The sequence below is a fragment of the Aptenodytes forsteri genome, unplaced genomic scaffold (genome assembly GCF_000699145.1).
Source record: "Aptenodytes forsteri isolate BGI_AS27 unplaced genomic scaffold, ASM69914v1 Scaffold154, whole genome shotgun sequence".
Lineage (NCBI taxonomy): Eukaryota > Metazoa > Chordata > Aves > Sphenisciformes > Spheniscidae > Aptenodytes > Aptenodytes forsteri.
In genome coordinates this window covers 2,677,327-2,694,377 of record NW_008794083.1, presented here as the reverse complement: position 1 = coordinate 2,694,377, position 17,051 = coordinate 2,677,327, and the positions used below count along the sequence as shown (strand labels likewise).

Here is a 17,051-nt window from a genome sequence, read left to right as displayed (position 1 = left end):
TGCAGTTGATGCTGTAGGATGACAGCTGCCTGATGTAGCTCACAGGCATGAGATTTTGTGAACCTTTTGGAGGCATTTCTTGGAGGAAAGAGAGTTCGTGATTTCTCCTTATATAACTTAATTTATTTTTTCAGGGATGGTTCCATACTTGCTTTGCCTCCAAAAATATACCCCTAAATCCCACTTAAAAATGAGGTTGGCACAAGTAAGTTTTCCTGTAGGCAATTTATTTTGCTCTGTCTGCTCATTTGTACCTTCCCTTAATCTCTCTTGCATAAGCAGACCATCAACTCAGTGATATCTGAGTGTGTGCCAGAAGATTTGATGACACAGTGTTCACATTAGTTTTTTAGTTAGGCAAAATGTTTTGGTCTGTACCTAGTGAAAGCCAGTGTGCACTAGAATAGAATCTGCAGAATGAAAAGCAACTGGCTAGTTTTACATAATACTTTTGGTATACTTCTGGTGAGTAGGGAAGTCCATCCTAGCCAACATACCCAAACACCCTTTAGCTTCCAGCAGAAGCTGGATCCTGTTTGGAGTACTTATTATTTGGATGACATGGCCCATGACTCAAGTTTCCTTAAGCTGATTTAAATATTATTGCTTTGATTCCATTCCATGTCATTAAACTTTAGCAAATGTGCAATTGAAGCATCAATTTGGCTTTAAATGCTTAGAAATACTAAAGGATAGCTTCCACTCCCTCTCTTTCCAAATTCTCTTTTTTTGGGGGGGGGTTGCGGGTGGGAAGGTGGCGATGGTTTACACAATTTCTTACATGTGTTGTATTATATAAGCTGTATGCATGAAGATTTTGATTCTGAGCTGTTTATCAAGGTCCTGATGCCTGTGTATGGCTTTAACCATATGAGTGCTGTGCTTCGATTGACTTGGGTAGGTGTCTGCTGAGATGGGCGCTTTGAGTTGCGCTAGTGGCTCACAGCCTGCAAGACCCAGTCCTGATGAAAGCAGCCTTCTTTTTTATTCCTGGCTTTTCTTTCTGCTGTTTGAAACTGCTGTCTTTGATCTTTGTTTCAGTGACTCAGTGCTTGCTTTGAGAAACTCTTTGTAGTCCAGAGTGTTTCCCTAATTATTGCAAATTCACAAGTCCAGTTAGTGAGGTGAATAAATGAGGCCAGCTGGAAAGTCTAGGAACTGATACACTTCTTCGGAGAACCACTGCCTGCATGGCTGACAGTGGGACCCCTGGGATGAGCTCCCCCCAAACACTGAGCGGTTTTCATTTATTTTTTTCAGGCCGCTCTGTATCTATGCTAACCTGTTTACCCAAAATTTAGATTATGTTGGCAGGAAGATTCCCCTGCCCCGCAGTCTTCCCTTTAAAATGCATTTTTCAGAGCCTTGTGCTAATCATGTTGCAAATGTGCCCAGTGTAATGGGTAAAGATGGCGGCAGAGGATTTGGTCCTGCTGCGCACTGGGACTAGCTGTGTGTCTGTCAGTCTGTTGGCTACGGGTAAAATTAATGGGAGCTGCAAGGTACTTCCCTGCAAGTATTGGGGTGCCGTAGAGCTGGGAGCTTCCCATGGGGGTCCATCAGGGCAGGGCCTGGCAGCCAGGCCCATCCCACCACCTCAGCCAGGTGGAGCTCACCCTGGGGGAGCTGGGGGACCCATGGGCAGCCACAGCTCCAGGCATCAGGCACTGCCCTGGCGCTGAGGCCGGGCCACGGGCCCTTAGGTGGGCTCAGCTCAGCAGGGCTCATGGCCGGGCAGGGCCAGGCTGTGGGGAGACAGAGGCAGGGGTGACGGGGGCCAGGGAACCCCATCCTCAAGTACCCCTCTGCGTGGAGCAGAGCCCTTTGTAGCTGGGTTTGGTCTGTCCCTTGGGAATTGACCTTCTGTGTCCTGCACTCCATGTGAGGTGATTTCTAAATGTTTTCCATTAAGTGTTTTGAGCATACAGTGGGAAACAGAAGAACTGATGAGGTTGCAGCAGGCTGCATGATACTGTGTTTGCTGGGGGGAGTCCCAGCTGCACGGGGCACTCCGCCTGCGGCAAGTGCGGAGCAGTCACTAGTGCCTCCGGCTCACCTCGCGGAAAAGGTAGAGTGGAGAAGCCGTCCTGGCCCTGTCTGGGAAGTAACTGAAAGAAATAAAGTGATTCACCCGGGGCTAAGCAGGAAATCAAATGCAAAGCCAGGTTCTTTGGCTCCAAGTTCACGTCTTCATGCCACACTGCTTCTTCTAATGTAGTTGTGAATATGACAGACACAACATGTCTCGTATCACCCAACCCCCCAGAGGACTGTGCAGAGTGACCCCTCCGGTGCTGGTGTGACTGTGCCTGTATCCTAGCCGCCATGTGCCTTGTTTGTAAAATGGCTGCAAAATACTGCCCAGCCTCAGTTGCAATTCACCGCAGTTGGCGTAGTCACAGGTGGCTGCATGAGGTATGCGGCACCAGAGAACCTGACCCTGAAGCGATACGAGTCCCACATAGCATGAGTCAAGAGGTGTGACCCTGTCTGTATCAGAGTGCTTGATGCCTATGTCAGGATTTCATAGTGAAATGAACAGGAATTTGTTTAACTCAGAATCGCCCGGTTTTGGCTGGATAGCTGTTGCGCATGTTTTCCTTGCCTGGCTCACCCATTTCAAGACGCTTTGAAGATCTGGCACTAGTTCAAATGCAAGCGCTTCACAGTTATACAGTGGGAAATGGCAACACAACACCAGCGTACCTATGTGGCCTACTTCAGCTTTTGCCCATTTTAATATAAAAGTGCATTCAGAGGATTTACGGACCAGACCTGAAACACTCTGCATAGTTCTCGTTAGTCCTTCAGGGTGTGATTTCCAGTAGCTTAGTACAGACGTGAGCATAAACAGAACTGCAAATAGCATCGGCTCTTGCCCACCACTATTTACAGGTAAAATTAAGAGCAAAAAATTTCCTTCTTGAAAGTTTGTATTACAGAGCCAGAGCAGCAAAGGCTCTAAATATTTGTTTTATATATTGGTCTTACAAAGCTACCATAAATACAGGGTTGGTCAAAACTATCTTTGTGAAGATTTTCCCAGCTAATTGTAAAGGAAGCCCAATCTTGTAGGCTGAGATACTTGTTATAAAGCGGGCTCTGCCTGCAAATGAATGAAGCAGAAGTCTCCTCCTTTGCTATGGCAAAGCGTGTAGTCACAGTGGCGGGTGGTCTGCACAGTGCCTTGTCCAAGCGTTCAGGCAGCATTTGTGCTGCCCGGAGTAAGGAGTGCTGTTCATTTGCCTCTCACTACTGTTCTAACCTTGCTGCGTAGGAAGCTATAGGCGTAGAGATGCAGTGCTGTGTCAGAGAATTCAAACGGTAAAAGACCAGGAAATTAAATTTTGTTTCTCATGAAAGCTCTGTATACTTAATATGTCTTTTGGCTTGAAAGAGTCCTATCCTTTGGCATGCATGGTGTAGAGCCAAAATAGACTACGTGAGCTGATTAGACAACCTGACTGTACTGACTGTAGTACTGGTGCCAGAGGTAGCTGCGTAGCTTCATATACCAAAAAATCTGCAGCCTGCCAAGTGCTTTGCAGAAAGCAAATGTGTTCATGCATGCATGAAGATGAAAAGCCCAGTGCAGCTTGTTGCTAGCATTGCCAGCTGAGCTCTCCAAAATAGCCTTGGGAGCTAAAGAAGATAAACTCTATGGAGGTGCAGGCCCTCCCTGCCCTTGCTCAGCAGCAGCTCTGCGGTTGGAAGAGTTCCTGCCTCTGTAGTTAGTGAGAGCTATGCCTCTGTGCTTTGCTTTTTCAGATTCACAGTTAAAATTTCATCTGTAGGCTTACGGCACTGATTTTAATCAAAATGTGTAAAGAAATACGCAGTTAATTGCAAATTTAAATTACAATGCTGGAGGTACATTTTGTAATAGATGCAATTACTACCCTTGTTTGTTTCTTTCATCTGCACACATTACAGTCATAAAATTGAAACGTTATATATATTTCCAGATGTAATCATAAAATATATGCATTTTTTATTTTACTTTAATGCACGTTTCTCTACATTCATATGTACATTATTTAATTCTTTTTATCTCATTTGAATAGTTTTGACAGGAAATCATGGACTGTAAATATCTGTCTTTCATTTTTAAATAATTATAAATAATGAAGCCATGTTAATTCTTTTTGATGGTTCTGGATTCACCCCTGCAGACCTGCCAGTGGAATTATTTTGATAAATCAAATTTCTTTGTACCATCTCAGGCACTTAATTTTTTAAAGATTTACCTGTATGACAGTTTATGATGCTAGACTGTAACCTCTGTGCACACAGCAATATTTTTTTATTATTTTTTAAACAAAGGAAACCAGCTATTTCACATTTGATAGTAATAAACTAGCTAAAAACCCATCTGCCCAGTTCTTCTCAGGTAAACAAAAGTCCCCAAGCTAATTTCTAAGACTGTCCTATATTTGGCTGAATACAAGGCTGGAGAAGTTCAGTGTAGAGGGCAGTCTTTAATTTTTAATGGGAAGTCAGAAGCGCATAAAAATAGCTTTATGGATGGAGTTCTTATTTAACTCTAGTTTTTCCAGTAGAGATACACATTATGGTGTAGATCGCTTCTCTTTTCAAGTTTATCAGTCACAACACATTGTTTGATTATCTGCCACAGGGATGCCCCCCCCCCCGAAATGTTCCAGCTACAGTAGCAATTACGTGTTGTTTCCAAAGAGCTCAGAGTCCCAAGAGTTGTTAGTGGCCTTACCGTCTTACAGAGCAAAAATAATAAAGACAACCCTTTCACCTCTAAGGTTATGAAATTATAAAAGCAACCTTTTTTCCTTTCCTAAGAGTATGAAACCACGCCTAATGATCTTGGAGACACCACAAATAACAGTAATCAAATCACTTCTACGGATGTTTCCAACAAAGAGAATGAAGATAGCATCACTGTAAGTATATACATTGTTTCCTGATCTGTAATCTTGGCGGACTTTCTGGCTATACAACTCGCAAAACTGTGGAGATTGTAATAGCACCCTGAGCTACCAGAACAACGGAGCTGTTACTGTGTTGTGGTCAAAACTCAGAAAAAAAGGAAAAAAATGACAATCAATACTCCCCTCTCTTGCCCTCCCCCCTTTTTTGAAAGAGTGAATCACTTTTCAGTTCAAGTAAAATTGCTAGTTATTTTGTTTCATGCTTTTCCGAACAACTAACTGTAATTTTTTAGCCTAAGACTTTGCTTCTAATTTTAGCCAAGGAGAGCAACTCTTTATTTACAAAACAAAGACATCCAAGGTAATTTAAAGATTGTTTGAATTCCAGTCGTGGAGTCAGCTCCTCCTTACAGAGAGGATGTGCTGCAATGAACTTTCAAATTCTAATCTTATGTTTTTAAAACATGATTTCATGTAGGTTTTTGATCAAATAATTTGCAGTAGATTTTAGTGTAAGTAGCTGAATTGGTGGGCCTCCTCCTTTGCTGCCTTGCCTCTCATGCTCTCCTGAACTGAATTGTTGGAAACTGATAGTGGGTAGCTAGCCTGGTTGGTACTGCAGCCTCCCTGCATCAGTGACTGCATAAAGCAGCAGGCAGTGGAGAGCATGTGCGTTTGTGAACCAGAGAGTAGACTGTGAGTTGGAACACTGTGCTAAAAAATTAAGAGGATCCCAGACAGTCTTATCTCGTCTGATAACAGAGTCATTGAACAGCTCAGGTTGGAAAGGACCTCTGGAAATCCTCTGGTCCAATCCCCCCTGCTTAAAGCGGGGCCAGCGTGGTTGCTCAGGATTGTGTCCACTCTGGTTTTGATATCTCCAGGGATGAAGACTCCACAGCCACCCTGGGCAATCTGTAGCAGTGTTCAGTCACCCTCACAGTAAAAATCTTTTTCCTCTGTGCTTTTCTTATGTGTTTTCTTCTAACATACCACTCTTCTGGAAGGGAAAGGGGTGATGTGCACTCCCTCCCACCTCTCTTGAATGTGTAGGATGTTGAAAAAGTTGTTCTCAGAGGTGTCTGAATCTCTGTTCTCTGCAGGACAGGAGAAACTGCAACAAGTGTCTGTTTTCTGTACTCTTTGATATGAGTGCAAATTTTTCCCAGTTGAAATGAATCTCTTTACCTAACTGGGTTAATCTGAATGTATGTTGAATGTCTTTGAAGGTAGTTCATGAGAACAAAACAAGCAGATCTGTTTGTGTCCTCTTTTTTAGGTGTATGTTGTGGTGGGAATTGCAGCACTGGTGTGCACTGGCTTAGTAATAATGCTCATTATTCTGAAGTTTGGAAGACACTCTAAGTTTGGGATGAAAGGTAAGCAGGGTTGTTTTTTATACCTTCCATAACTGTTGTGGGTTGTATGAGCTGATACTATAGGCTTCTGCACTGAGAGCAGTCAAAATAACTAGATGAAGTGCCATCACATTTAGTGTTTTGTTTATTCATCAGGTAAGTGACGGCAGAGGCAGATGTAGACAGAGTGTAGAATTTTGCATCAAACTCTTCTACTTCTCTTTTTTTCTTATGACAAATCTCATTTCTCTCCCTTCTGCTGCAAAGCCCCCTGGGACACTTTCTGGAGTAAAATACTACTTAGGTCAGTGTAGGTAGGAAGAAGATAAGAAATGAAATTTATTCTGATATGAGTTTAATTACAACAATTTGACGACAATCTATGCTGTATGTAAGAGGTTACTTCAGACCATACTACAAATGCCACGTTAAGGTGATAGATTCAAGGGGAAACAATGGCAAGAGTGGAAGGTGCGTTTGCAGTGGATCCTGTCATACTGGTGCTTTCTGACGGATGCATTTTCTTGAGCTTCTGTTTGTATCTTAGGAAGTAGCAGCTGGAGAGAGTGACAAGTGCTCATGTCCCTGTGGAAGGGGGAAATCTCAGCCCTTCCATTTATTCATTTACTTATTTTACAGCCAGATGGAGGTATGTGTAACATGGAGGTACCTGCAAGAACTCCATTACCATATTGTTTCACTCATATCATCAGTCTGTGTCTGGCAATGTGGGCCAAATTGTATTTTAAAAAAAAGAAAAAGAAAAAAACACTTGCTGTCTTGTTGGGAGGACTAGAAGGTGCTTTGTTGTGTGCTAAAGGAGATGAGCTTTTGTTTGTGAGATGTGTAGTTGAGGGTCTGTGGAGAGAGTGATAAGTAATCTTTTGGTAGGCTCCTGTTACCCGCATGTCCTTCCTCTCCACTGCGCTTGTGACATACTACCACATGGATGTATATTTTGGTAACCCTTACTTGCTCTTGACAAGTGCTCTTTTCAGTGATATCTACTGTATATTTTGTGTTTCTGTATCTGTTTAGAGGAGAGTTCCTGGAACAAATGAGATTTGAGCAGAGCAGAAATGTAGTTGGTGCAGATTAGCTTGCTGGGATGATAGCCTTTTCTCTCACCTCCTTCTGATATGACATAGTCTCTGCTCTTTGGGGTAGCATTAAAAGAGGACAGTCATTGTGGAATATCCTGAATAGCAACATGGAGCCAGCAGGATAGAGCTGCAGAGTTTTGGCCAAAGACTAGAAAAAACTTTCTGTGGCTGAACAACAGTTCAGCGTAAATTTTACTTGTGTCTGAAGCTTTCTGAATTGCATTTAGAGAGCTGAAGTAGGTGGAAGCTAAATGAGAGCAACGATGAGAAATGTATGATGTGGCTCTTTAAAGCTGTATGCTTGTTAGATTTTTTCAAAATTTGCATTAAATATTTCAACACAACATTATTGGAGGAACTAGGAAGTAAACTCTACCCTGAGGGAGAATGCACAAAGTTGTATTTTGTGTGGTAACACGTTAAGTTACCTTCCAAGACACTCCTTACATGGTGGTTGTTTTTTAGTATCTTCAGGTACAACTTTTCTTGCAAAAATAATGCTCTTGCATGATCTGTAAGTTTGACTGCAGTAGTTTTTTGTTGCAAAATTGTCCATGTGCATCATACTTTAGTAAGGATACACTTTTGGGGAAATGACTATATGAAATTAGGAAAAGGCAGCAACTTCATATATGCTGTTTATTTTACTCTTTAAATTTGACCAGTGATGGTTAGGAAGATCAGTAAAATGAGTTCACAGTTCAGGTACACTCCTTCAAAAACTAATCATGTTAGTGAAACAACCCTGCTTACCTTTCATCCCAAACTAATCAAGGCATGGTATGTGTGGTAATGGTGAAATGTCACCGTGAGCTACAAATAACTCTTGAATGTTTCATTAGAAAGGAGTGACCTTCAGTTGTCCCTGAAGTGAACCTCAAACTTCTCCAAAGTTTGCATTCACACCTGAGCTTCACAGTCTGGATCTATCCAGCCCAAAGTCCCAGAAACACTCTCTCCATTTATCGTCATCAGTATTATTGAATTTAATAATATTAAAGCAGTATTTAAAGACCTGAAATTAGAACACCGTATCGATATGTAATACCCAGACTAATAATAAAATACTACCTGCTCTGAAAAGCCTGCAGCATAAGTATATATTTAGAATTCATAAATGAAGATAAACAACCTGGGGTATTTGAGCATGTGGAAAATGACGCAAAGGTGAAGGGAAATTTTTTGCAGTCAGTATTGATCAGTACAATACATTTAAAATGTGTATCTTGGAAATTTTGAATAAAAGGATCAAGCCAGCTACCTGTGAACTCAAGTCATTTGCCATTGAATTCAGTGACAGCAAAATTAGTCCCAACTTAGCATACAGACATTGTGTTATAATTGCTGGTTTAATAAACAGTCTTAGTAGGGAAGTGGGAAGGAATAAAATATCCAGATTGCCATTGAAAATATTTATAAAACAAGATAAAAAAATCTTCTTTTCAAATCTTCCCAAAAATATTAATGAATATTTTGCATTCATAAGAAGGAACTTCATGAGTTACATCAGGCAGAAATGCACAAAAGGCTGTGCTTCATTTTTCTGTTATCTTGTGAGAACACAACATGGTCACCTCGGACACCCTGTCATTATACGTCTCCCCACCCTTCTTCAGCAAGCGGTTTGGAAAAAACCAAAATAGTCACTCAGTAACTGGAGCAGTCAAACTGGCACTCAATGGTGTTTTTCATGTAACTGTGCACTAAGAGGGAAAAAATGTCCCACTGAAAATCAGAAAAAGAAATGTGTAAATAGGCAATCAGCACTGTGGTCCTGTAGGAAACGTCTTTGTGTAAGGGATGAAATTTTCACCCCGTTTGGGTTCACAGCAGCTGCTTGAAGACATTGCTTTATGCCTCATATTTTTAAATGCCAGTTTATCCCATCTTTTGCACAGGCTTCATCTGCCCGCTTCTTAGACTGTGTTCTTGCTGAGTCCTTCTGCGCTTAAAGAGCTTGAGCATGGTTGGAGTGTGGGACTGACAGTGGTAGCGTCCCCAGAAAGAGATGTGGGGCAGGTGGTTGTGTCTGAGCTATGCTGCATCAGAGCTGCCCGTACCTGGAAGCACTGCACATGCTGAAGAGCCGCAGAGACTGCCACAGAGCCCACATGCCCCCGTTGTCTTCTTTCCATTACTATACTGAGCAGAAATGAGTCCAGTTTATGTGATAGGGAGCAGCAGGTCCTCTGGGGTCTTCCAGTACTTTGGCAGTACTGATCAATCTCTTACCAAGATCTGCTGAAGAGCTGTATAAAACCTTACCCTATCTTTTGGCTTCTCTGTTCATTTTGTATATCTAAGGTGAGGGGACAGCTTGGGATATGTTCATTTCACTCGGCTACCTTTCCAGATTGTAGTAATAGAGTGTTTTTGCAGGTAAGAAGGACAAGCAAAGCACTTGTTCACCACCAGTAATAAAATGAAAATGTTTTGTTTGTGATGTTCTGGATTCTGGTTGAAGTTGGATTGCACCATACAAGGCAATTGTTTTAATTCTTGCCTTGCTTCTTTTCACTCTGTCTTTTAGGGCTAGGGGAAATAGCAGGTTCTGATGATTAACTTCAGGAATAGTATTAGTGCAGAACTGGTCTGTGATCTGTGCTAGAAGAGACTTAAAGTAGGGTTAGTACAAAAACCAATACAAATCCACACAATACATGAGTGGATAGACTCATGTTGTGCTAGACTTCCAGACTTACATTGCAAAATTCATCAGAGTAACTGGTGAAACATAATTCTCTCTATTCCTCTGCTTGTGTACATTTTAAGCACCTTCTTATACAGGGTCTGATGATAAGAGCTTTGTGTGAAAAGGTACTTTTGGTTGCTTGAATCTGGAGGTGAGGTTTTTATACCCTTGTGAGATGCTGCAGAATAAATGGTGAAAGCTTCAGTTAATTTCTTAAATGTATTCATTAAGATTTGTGGGTTGCTCTTACAAAACACCTTGGCTTGCTTGCTTGCTTGCTGGAGGATGTGAAAGAGCTTATGGTGGGAATTCACTGAAGGCTGTCAAGACAGCTCTTAACATTTTGTGTGTATTTCTGATTCCATCTAACCAGCTTATGAAACTGAAAAATAATAAGGGAATTGGAGTAGAGAGGACAGGGGAAGGTTTGTGAACTCCCTGAGAGGATTTGTGGAAGAATAATTCTAGTTGTGTTTTATTCTACCTCCTGTGTTGAAAAATAAATGTAAATAAACAACTAGTTGCAACATAACCAACCTGATGCACAGTTTGCAAATGTTAATGTAGCAGCATGACACTAAGCATGAATGGAAGTATGGAGGAAACTGATGGAAGATAAATCAGTGGAGAAAGTTTGAAATAGCGTAATTCAATTAAAAGAATGTAAACATTTTTGCTGATTTGAACTGTAGTAAATTTTAGCACAGGGTGTCCCTGTTCCAGCAACAAGACAATATCCTTAGTGCTCCTTGCTTGCTAGGAAAGCTGGAATTGGATGGTTGTAGACAAGACTATTATCACAGCTGCTGTACTGTAGAGATAAACGGAGTTTCTGTACGTTTTACCAAAACCAGAATGGAGACAGAACCCACTCCTCCCCAAAGCAGCCCCTTCTGTCTTTTAAGAAACTAACAAATAGAGTCTGACAGAAGTAGAGGGAAATGTATGTGTACTTAATCCTTTTGGGGTGAGAGGGTTTTTTCTGAATGTTTTATGAAGTTTCTGTCAGTGCTTTGAGCTGTGTGCAGTAATGCAAAGGTAAGGGAAGAAACTGAGTCTGAAATTCCCATCATACTTAGGCAGTGCCAGCTATCTTCTTATGTCTGTGGGCTTGGGTGTCACACTTTGAAAGGTGCTTCTCCTTCCTCGAACGCTCTCTGAACTACCTACCATGTCTAAACATAAGTCCTGACTATGAATGCTTCACCCCTTTTGTGGTCTTTCAAGTCTGCGCAGTTCAGGGTACAGAAATTTGTCTTTCTCTGATCAGGTAATGAGATCGTGTGGGTTGATTTAAGAAAGAAAACAGTGTACCTTTTAGGACAAACACCCCAAAATACTACCTTTCCTTGAAGCCCTTGCTAGCTGCTTGTCATCATTTTTAAGTGTAAGTTTAAAATTTGGACTGTCAGTCAGGATGCTCTGCTCTTTCACCAAGCTGATTAAAAATTATGAACGCACCTGTGGATTTTGTCTGCCAAAGTCAAAACAGGGAATTTTCTCCTACTTCTTGATAGCTTTTTCTCTCAAGTGATTTCTGTAACTTTTGTGCTGGGCCATGAACTTCCTTGAAAACTTCTTAATTAAAAGCATTGGTTATTCCAACAGGAGCACATTCATAGTCGTGGAATATTTTTTCTTCTCTGTGTCATTCACTATATTCTTTTTGCTTGTAAACTCTTGTTACATTTTGAGCTTTGGTCCAAAAGACACTACAGGAGAGGGCAGCTTGGAACTCGTCTTCAGTTGCAGCATATTTCTCAGTTGTCTTACAGTATTTTAGTTTGGGTAAGAAACACTGTACAACTGCATGATAAAAGTCTCCTTACAAAGCAGTATTGTCATTCTGACACAATGCATCTGTGATGACTTAAAGTCTTTAACCCTCATTTACCCAAGTAATCATATTTACATGACTTTAAATACTGTACTTTCCAGGTAAGAGTGGAGTGCTTTACCATTTTGTCTGACCGTGACCATTTATTGAGGCTTTTGTATATTCTTTTGGATGTAACTTTAGGGCCAGCAGGAGAAATCTTTCCTGTCTTATTTGTCTGTAAGCATATAGCAAATGGTTATTCTGTTCTCTGCTTTAATACATTTTACTTGACTCCATGTTGTGGGAGAGGGGGTGATTGCAAAGGACTTCAGAACAAACCCTGCTTCAGTCACATCGGTGATTGAAGAGTTCAGATTTTGGAGAGTTTAGGTGATTCTAAGTGAGTGGTTTGAAGTACTGATGTGGGAAAAGGGAGAGCTGTTCTGTTTATTATTAACTCATGCATTATTGCATGTCTTGCTTAAGCAATTGGGTTGCTTACAGACTAGGAGAATAATGAAATGCAGTTAGATTAGAAGAGCTTTTACTCCTTTTAGTTGTAAACCAAGTACAAAATAAAAGCTTTGCATCTTCAGCAAAGACCTGCAGTTTGACAAATATTTGTCAATGTTCAAATTGGTCTGCAATAAGCTTGCAATGAGGGCCTCCTGGACAATTTTGCCTTGTTTACCAGATAATCAAGAACATCAGTTTGTAGCTTGGGAACACGCTTACTGCTTGACCTTCATCAAGTCACTGGAATCCTGAACTTTTTGAGTTTCCATTTGTACCTATAGAAGTGATTTTGGGCCATGTTGTACCTACCCAAATGCTGATTCTGTGGGCGTCGATCCTTTAATGTCTTTAGAACATTTCATTATTTAGTCAATGAGCAGAATATAAAAGAGGGATTAATTCATGTGAGTCAGTGTCGTAAGATAAGATGTAGAAAAAAATGAATGTGCTCAAATTCACAGTATTTTTAGTGAGTAGATGTGTAAAGGCAATGATGATATTGCTCATCTGAACCACACACAAGAAGCTATTTTTATAGTTTGACATTGGCATTCCAGTCCCTGCAGTCATGGGCAGATCGTACAAATTGTCTGTCTCAGGTGCATCACCTGTATAATGGGGGCAGTAATATTTATTTATCACATGAACATTTGGAAGATAGAGTTGTTAATGCTTCTCTGTACCTTACTCTGAAGAAGGAAATTGCTATAAGTACTTCAAAGAATGAGAGTTCTTATGAAATCCGTGAAAGTGATTTTGTGTAAAGGATTTTACAAAGATCTTAAAATATTTAAGCCACCATTCTCTTGTGTTCCAGTAAAGAAAAGAGGTGTCTCTTAAAGCATTGTTTTGGGGCCATGTCACCCTATCAGAACATACTGTTAGGCATTTCTAGCTTTCCATTGTTATTATTTACAGAAAATTTGGTCTCTAGGTCTCAGCTTTCTGTTTCTGTGTGCTACTAGTTTTCCTGAGTCTGATCCTAAAGTGCAAGATGTAAGAGAGGAGTGTAGCTCTGGTTCTGTAGTAGGAAAAAGCCAGTGGATGACAAGCCCCATATATAACAAAGGATTTAGGGAGACATCTCAAATCTGAAGCTGGGGAATTTTTAATGATGACACGGTGCATTTGACTATGATCACCTTTGGTTGCAAAATTCAAATTCAGCTGTAATGATTGAGGCAGAAAAGGAGTTATTAACTTATTGAGAGCTTTTCATGATTCAGGCTACTACACGGATGGGTATTATTAACACAGGAAAATTATCTGAGGCCTCATGTCTGTTACTAATAAAAATATACGGAAAGCAAGTGTAAACAAGTACCTGTTGTATTCCACTCCCCCTCCCCCAAAAAGAGGTATACAAGCAGGTGATGGGATAAAGGAGTGCACATGTAAGTGGTGTGCATGAAGTGAGATGAACTGGAGAACTAGGGAGATGCTGAGTGGAGGACAGCTTAGAGATGAAATGGAAAGAGACTGAAGAGAAATGAGGCTAATAATGGATGCAGTGGAAATGAGGAGAGCTGAAAATCATAGTTGCCAGGGCTCTACCTTGATATGGGCTGAGGCTCACAGGAATAGCACAGCTCCTAGATCAAGGTAGTGGCAGAAGAGTCAGTCTTAAAAGTGTAAACTGCAGAGATCCAACTCTGTGTTCAGTCTAAATCCACATTTCCTTCACAAGTCTTTATTTTACAGAGCCCAGAGTTTCTCTTTTAGTTTCTTATGTGCAAAGGATGAATACTTACCTGCTTTTATATAAATTTTTGCCCATATGCAGGTCATGCTGTTTTGAGAATGCATTAGTTTGTGAGGGCAAATTGTGGTTTAGCCCATGGAGAATTTTAGAGAGAAATGAGATTGGACGTAGGAGGAAATATGAGGACGAGAGAAATGGGAGGTGGGAGGGAAGGTGGGTCATAATAATTCAGTGTTTACCTGTAATCAGAGTGAGATCAGGCACAAAGATAGGTTGGAAGAAGTATTCAGATGTGGGGAGTGAATGGGAAGAAAGAAAAGGAGCAAAGAATAGCAAATCCAGCCTATTTTATTTATTTATTTGTTTGTTTGTTTGTTTGTATATTTATTTTTGAGAGGCCCCAGTTCTTCAATGCTTTAAGCACCATTTACTACAAAGTACATATGTGATTGGTTTTGATCACCATTTGAGGAAATGTTGAGGCTAGATGATGCTGGAAAACTAGATGCTAAAAAGCAAGCAGTTCTTAAACAATGTAGGTGGGAACATGAATAGTAGATAAATAGAAGGTATTCCTGGTAGACATGAGGTCCACTGTATGATCTCCAGCTAGGAGAAAGGCTAATATGGAAGGGGCTGCCAGCAGAGGTGCTGTTAGAGGTTGCTACTGGAGGCTGGTCCAGCTTGTACTGACTCACTGCAGAACAGCTGAGGCTGGCAGGCACTCTGAGAGTGTCTAGTCCAACCCCCTGCTCAAAGCAGGGTGAGCTACTGCAAGTTGCTCAGGGCTGTGGCCAGCTAGGATTGAGTATCTCCGAGGATGGAGACTCTGCAACCTCTCTGGGCAATATGTGCCAGTGTTCAATCACCCTTACAGTACAATTTTTTTTTCCTTAAAGTTAAATTTCCTCCATTTCAGTTTGTGCCCATTGCTGCTTGTCCTGTCACTGGACATGTTGACTAACACAAAAAAGGAGTACATAAAGGTGGCATGTGGACAAAGACACTTTCTGAGCTGTTCTGTGTTGCCTTTGAATACTGGCTTAATTGTGAAGACAGGGAAATACTGAAAGGTTACAGTAGACAGCATGCAATTTACAGTACAGCGACATCTTTTTCAGGGAAATTATTTGGCTCAGATATGTGAGTCTCAGCTGAATAACACCACTGGGGATTACAAGTATATATTGCTTGGGACTTTGCTCCACTTCTTTCACAATACCTGTCAGACATTATATGAGTTTCCTTCTGTTTGCGTTCCTCAGCTTTCAAAGACTGATGTAGGATTTCTCCTCTGATTGAGTTGCATTGATTTCTGTTAACAGCTCTGAAGTTTGAACCTTTTTTTTTTCTCATGAGCTAAGGACAAACCCTGTGCTTGAATAGTAGATAACAGAATTACTCTGCTTCATAAAGTTCTGTTTTTAAATGCCTGGCCACGTTAGCTACTTATCAATTCTGTTAGCAGATGCTGAGATCTTAGTACAGTTGGAGTGCCCTTTTTTGTTTCGTTCCTGTAAAAGCATTCAGTATTGAATTTTACATGACAGGGGAAGATTCATCATGGGCTCAGAGCCTGGCTGGCACAGAGCACTGGACTGTAGCTCTTCTCACAGCTGTTGTCGTTCTGCTTCCTGCAGTGGAGCCATGTCTTTTAAAGCAGCATGGACGGAATCACAAAAAATGAAGACTCCTTTAAGTATGTTCCAGGCAAATGTGTATGTCTAAAAAACTCCACAAACAAAAACTGCTCAGAGATTGAATATGATTTTTAAAGTTTTCTGATGCTTATTTGAACTTTCCCCAAATCAGGCAAACTGCTTGTTCTTTCTTGCCTGATTTTTCAAAAACGCACAGGAGTAGCCTTTTATCAACAGCTTCCCTTAATGCATATGAAGATGCCTTTTGTTTTGTTTGTACAGTCTCATGGCATTACACTCTTTCGATCTAAATATTTGGGAGAAGCATCAAGAATAGATTTTTTTGCCAGGTTCATGGCGTTTCTTCTTTCAGAATGAACAAGAAGTGCTGTAAAGCCATTGTTGTAGCAATGCTGTTGCTGCTTGGGAAGAAATGAGGAAGTACAAAAGTTCACAGGAATTAAGAATAGTTAAGACAAAAGGTAGCCAAGCTGCTTGAATTTCTAGTAAAAGGAACACTTTAGGTTTTGTTTCAATTCTAGGCAAAAGTTCAGATAAGATTGTTTTATTTGAATGAATGGGTCCTTTTTATATCTCTTTCTCACACACAGACACCGATGCATGTTTATCATCTCCCAGGATATCTACAACCTGGTAGCAGCTTTGTATATTAGCTGTTGACGCAGCTCCACCACTGCAGCCCATGAATTCCCCAAGGTGTTTTCTTTATGGGTAGCTGAACACACCTTTTCCAAGTGACTCATAGCTGTTCTCAGTTGTTCTCTTCCTGGAGATAGTGTACCTCCCCAGTGCTTCCTCACTGGTGCGATATAAGAGTGCCTCTCCACCTCACAGTGGCCACTGTTTTAGCCTTTCACATTTATTTACTTAAAACATTAGGGCTATATTCAGTCCTCAGCCTGGATGATAATTCAGTGTAAGGATCAGAATAATGTATTATAAATAATGCTTCTTTTCCCCATAAATGAGTGATGAGGTGAAATGGGAATGGTCTTCTCTGTTTCCAAGTAGCTTTTTGTGCTGCCCTCAAAGCCCATTTTCTCCTAACACCTGTTCTGTATCCTACTGTCCTGGTTTCAGCTGGGATAGAGTTAATTTTCTTCCTAGTAGCTGGTACAGTGCTGTGGTTTGAATTTAGTATGACAATAATGTTGATAACACACCCGTGTTTTAGTTGTTGCTAAGTAGTGCTTACACTAGTCAAGGACTTTTCAGCTTCCCATGCTCTACCGACTGAGAAGGCTGGAGGTGCACCAGAAGCTGGGAGGGGGCACAGCCAGGACAGCTGACCCAAAC

The 17,051-nt window shown here is 41.0% G+C and overlaps 1 protein-coding gene across 1 annotated transcript in view; it reads left to right on the top strand.

Annotated features, from left to right (window-relative positions):
• NTRK2 (neurotrophic receptor tyrosine kinase 2) overlaps positions 1 to 17,051 on the top strand; it is a 189,340-nt gene that overhangs the window by 36,708 nt on the left and 135,581 nt on the right. Inside the window, exons 9-10 of the mRNA XM_009273172.2 lie at positions 4,816 to 4,916; positions 6,184 to 6,283. Of these exons, the coding sequence (XP_009271447.1) occupies positions 4,816 to 4,916; positions 6,184 to 6,283 (201 nt within the window). The remainder of the gene's footprint in view (positions 1 to 4,815; positions 4,917 to 6,183; positions 6,284 to 17,051) is intronic.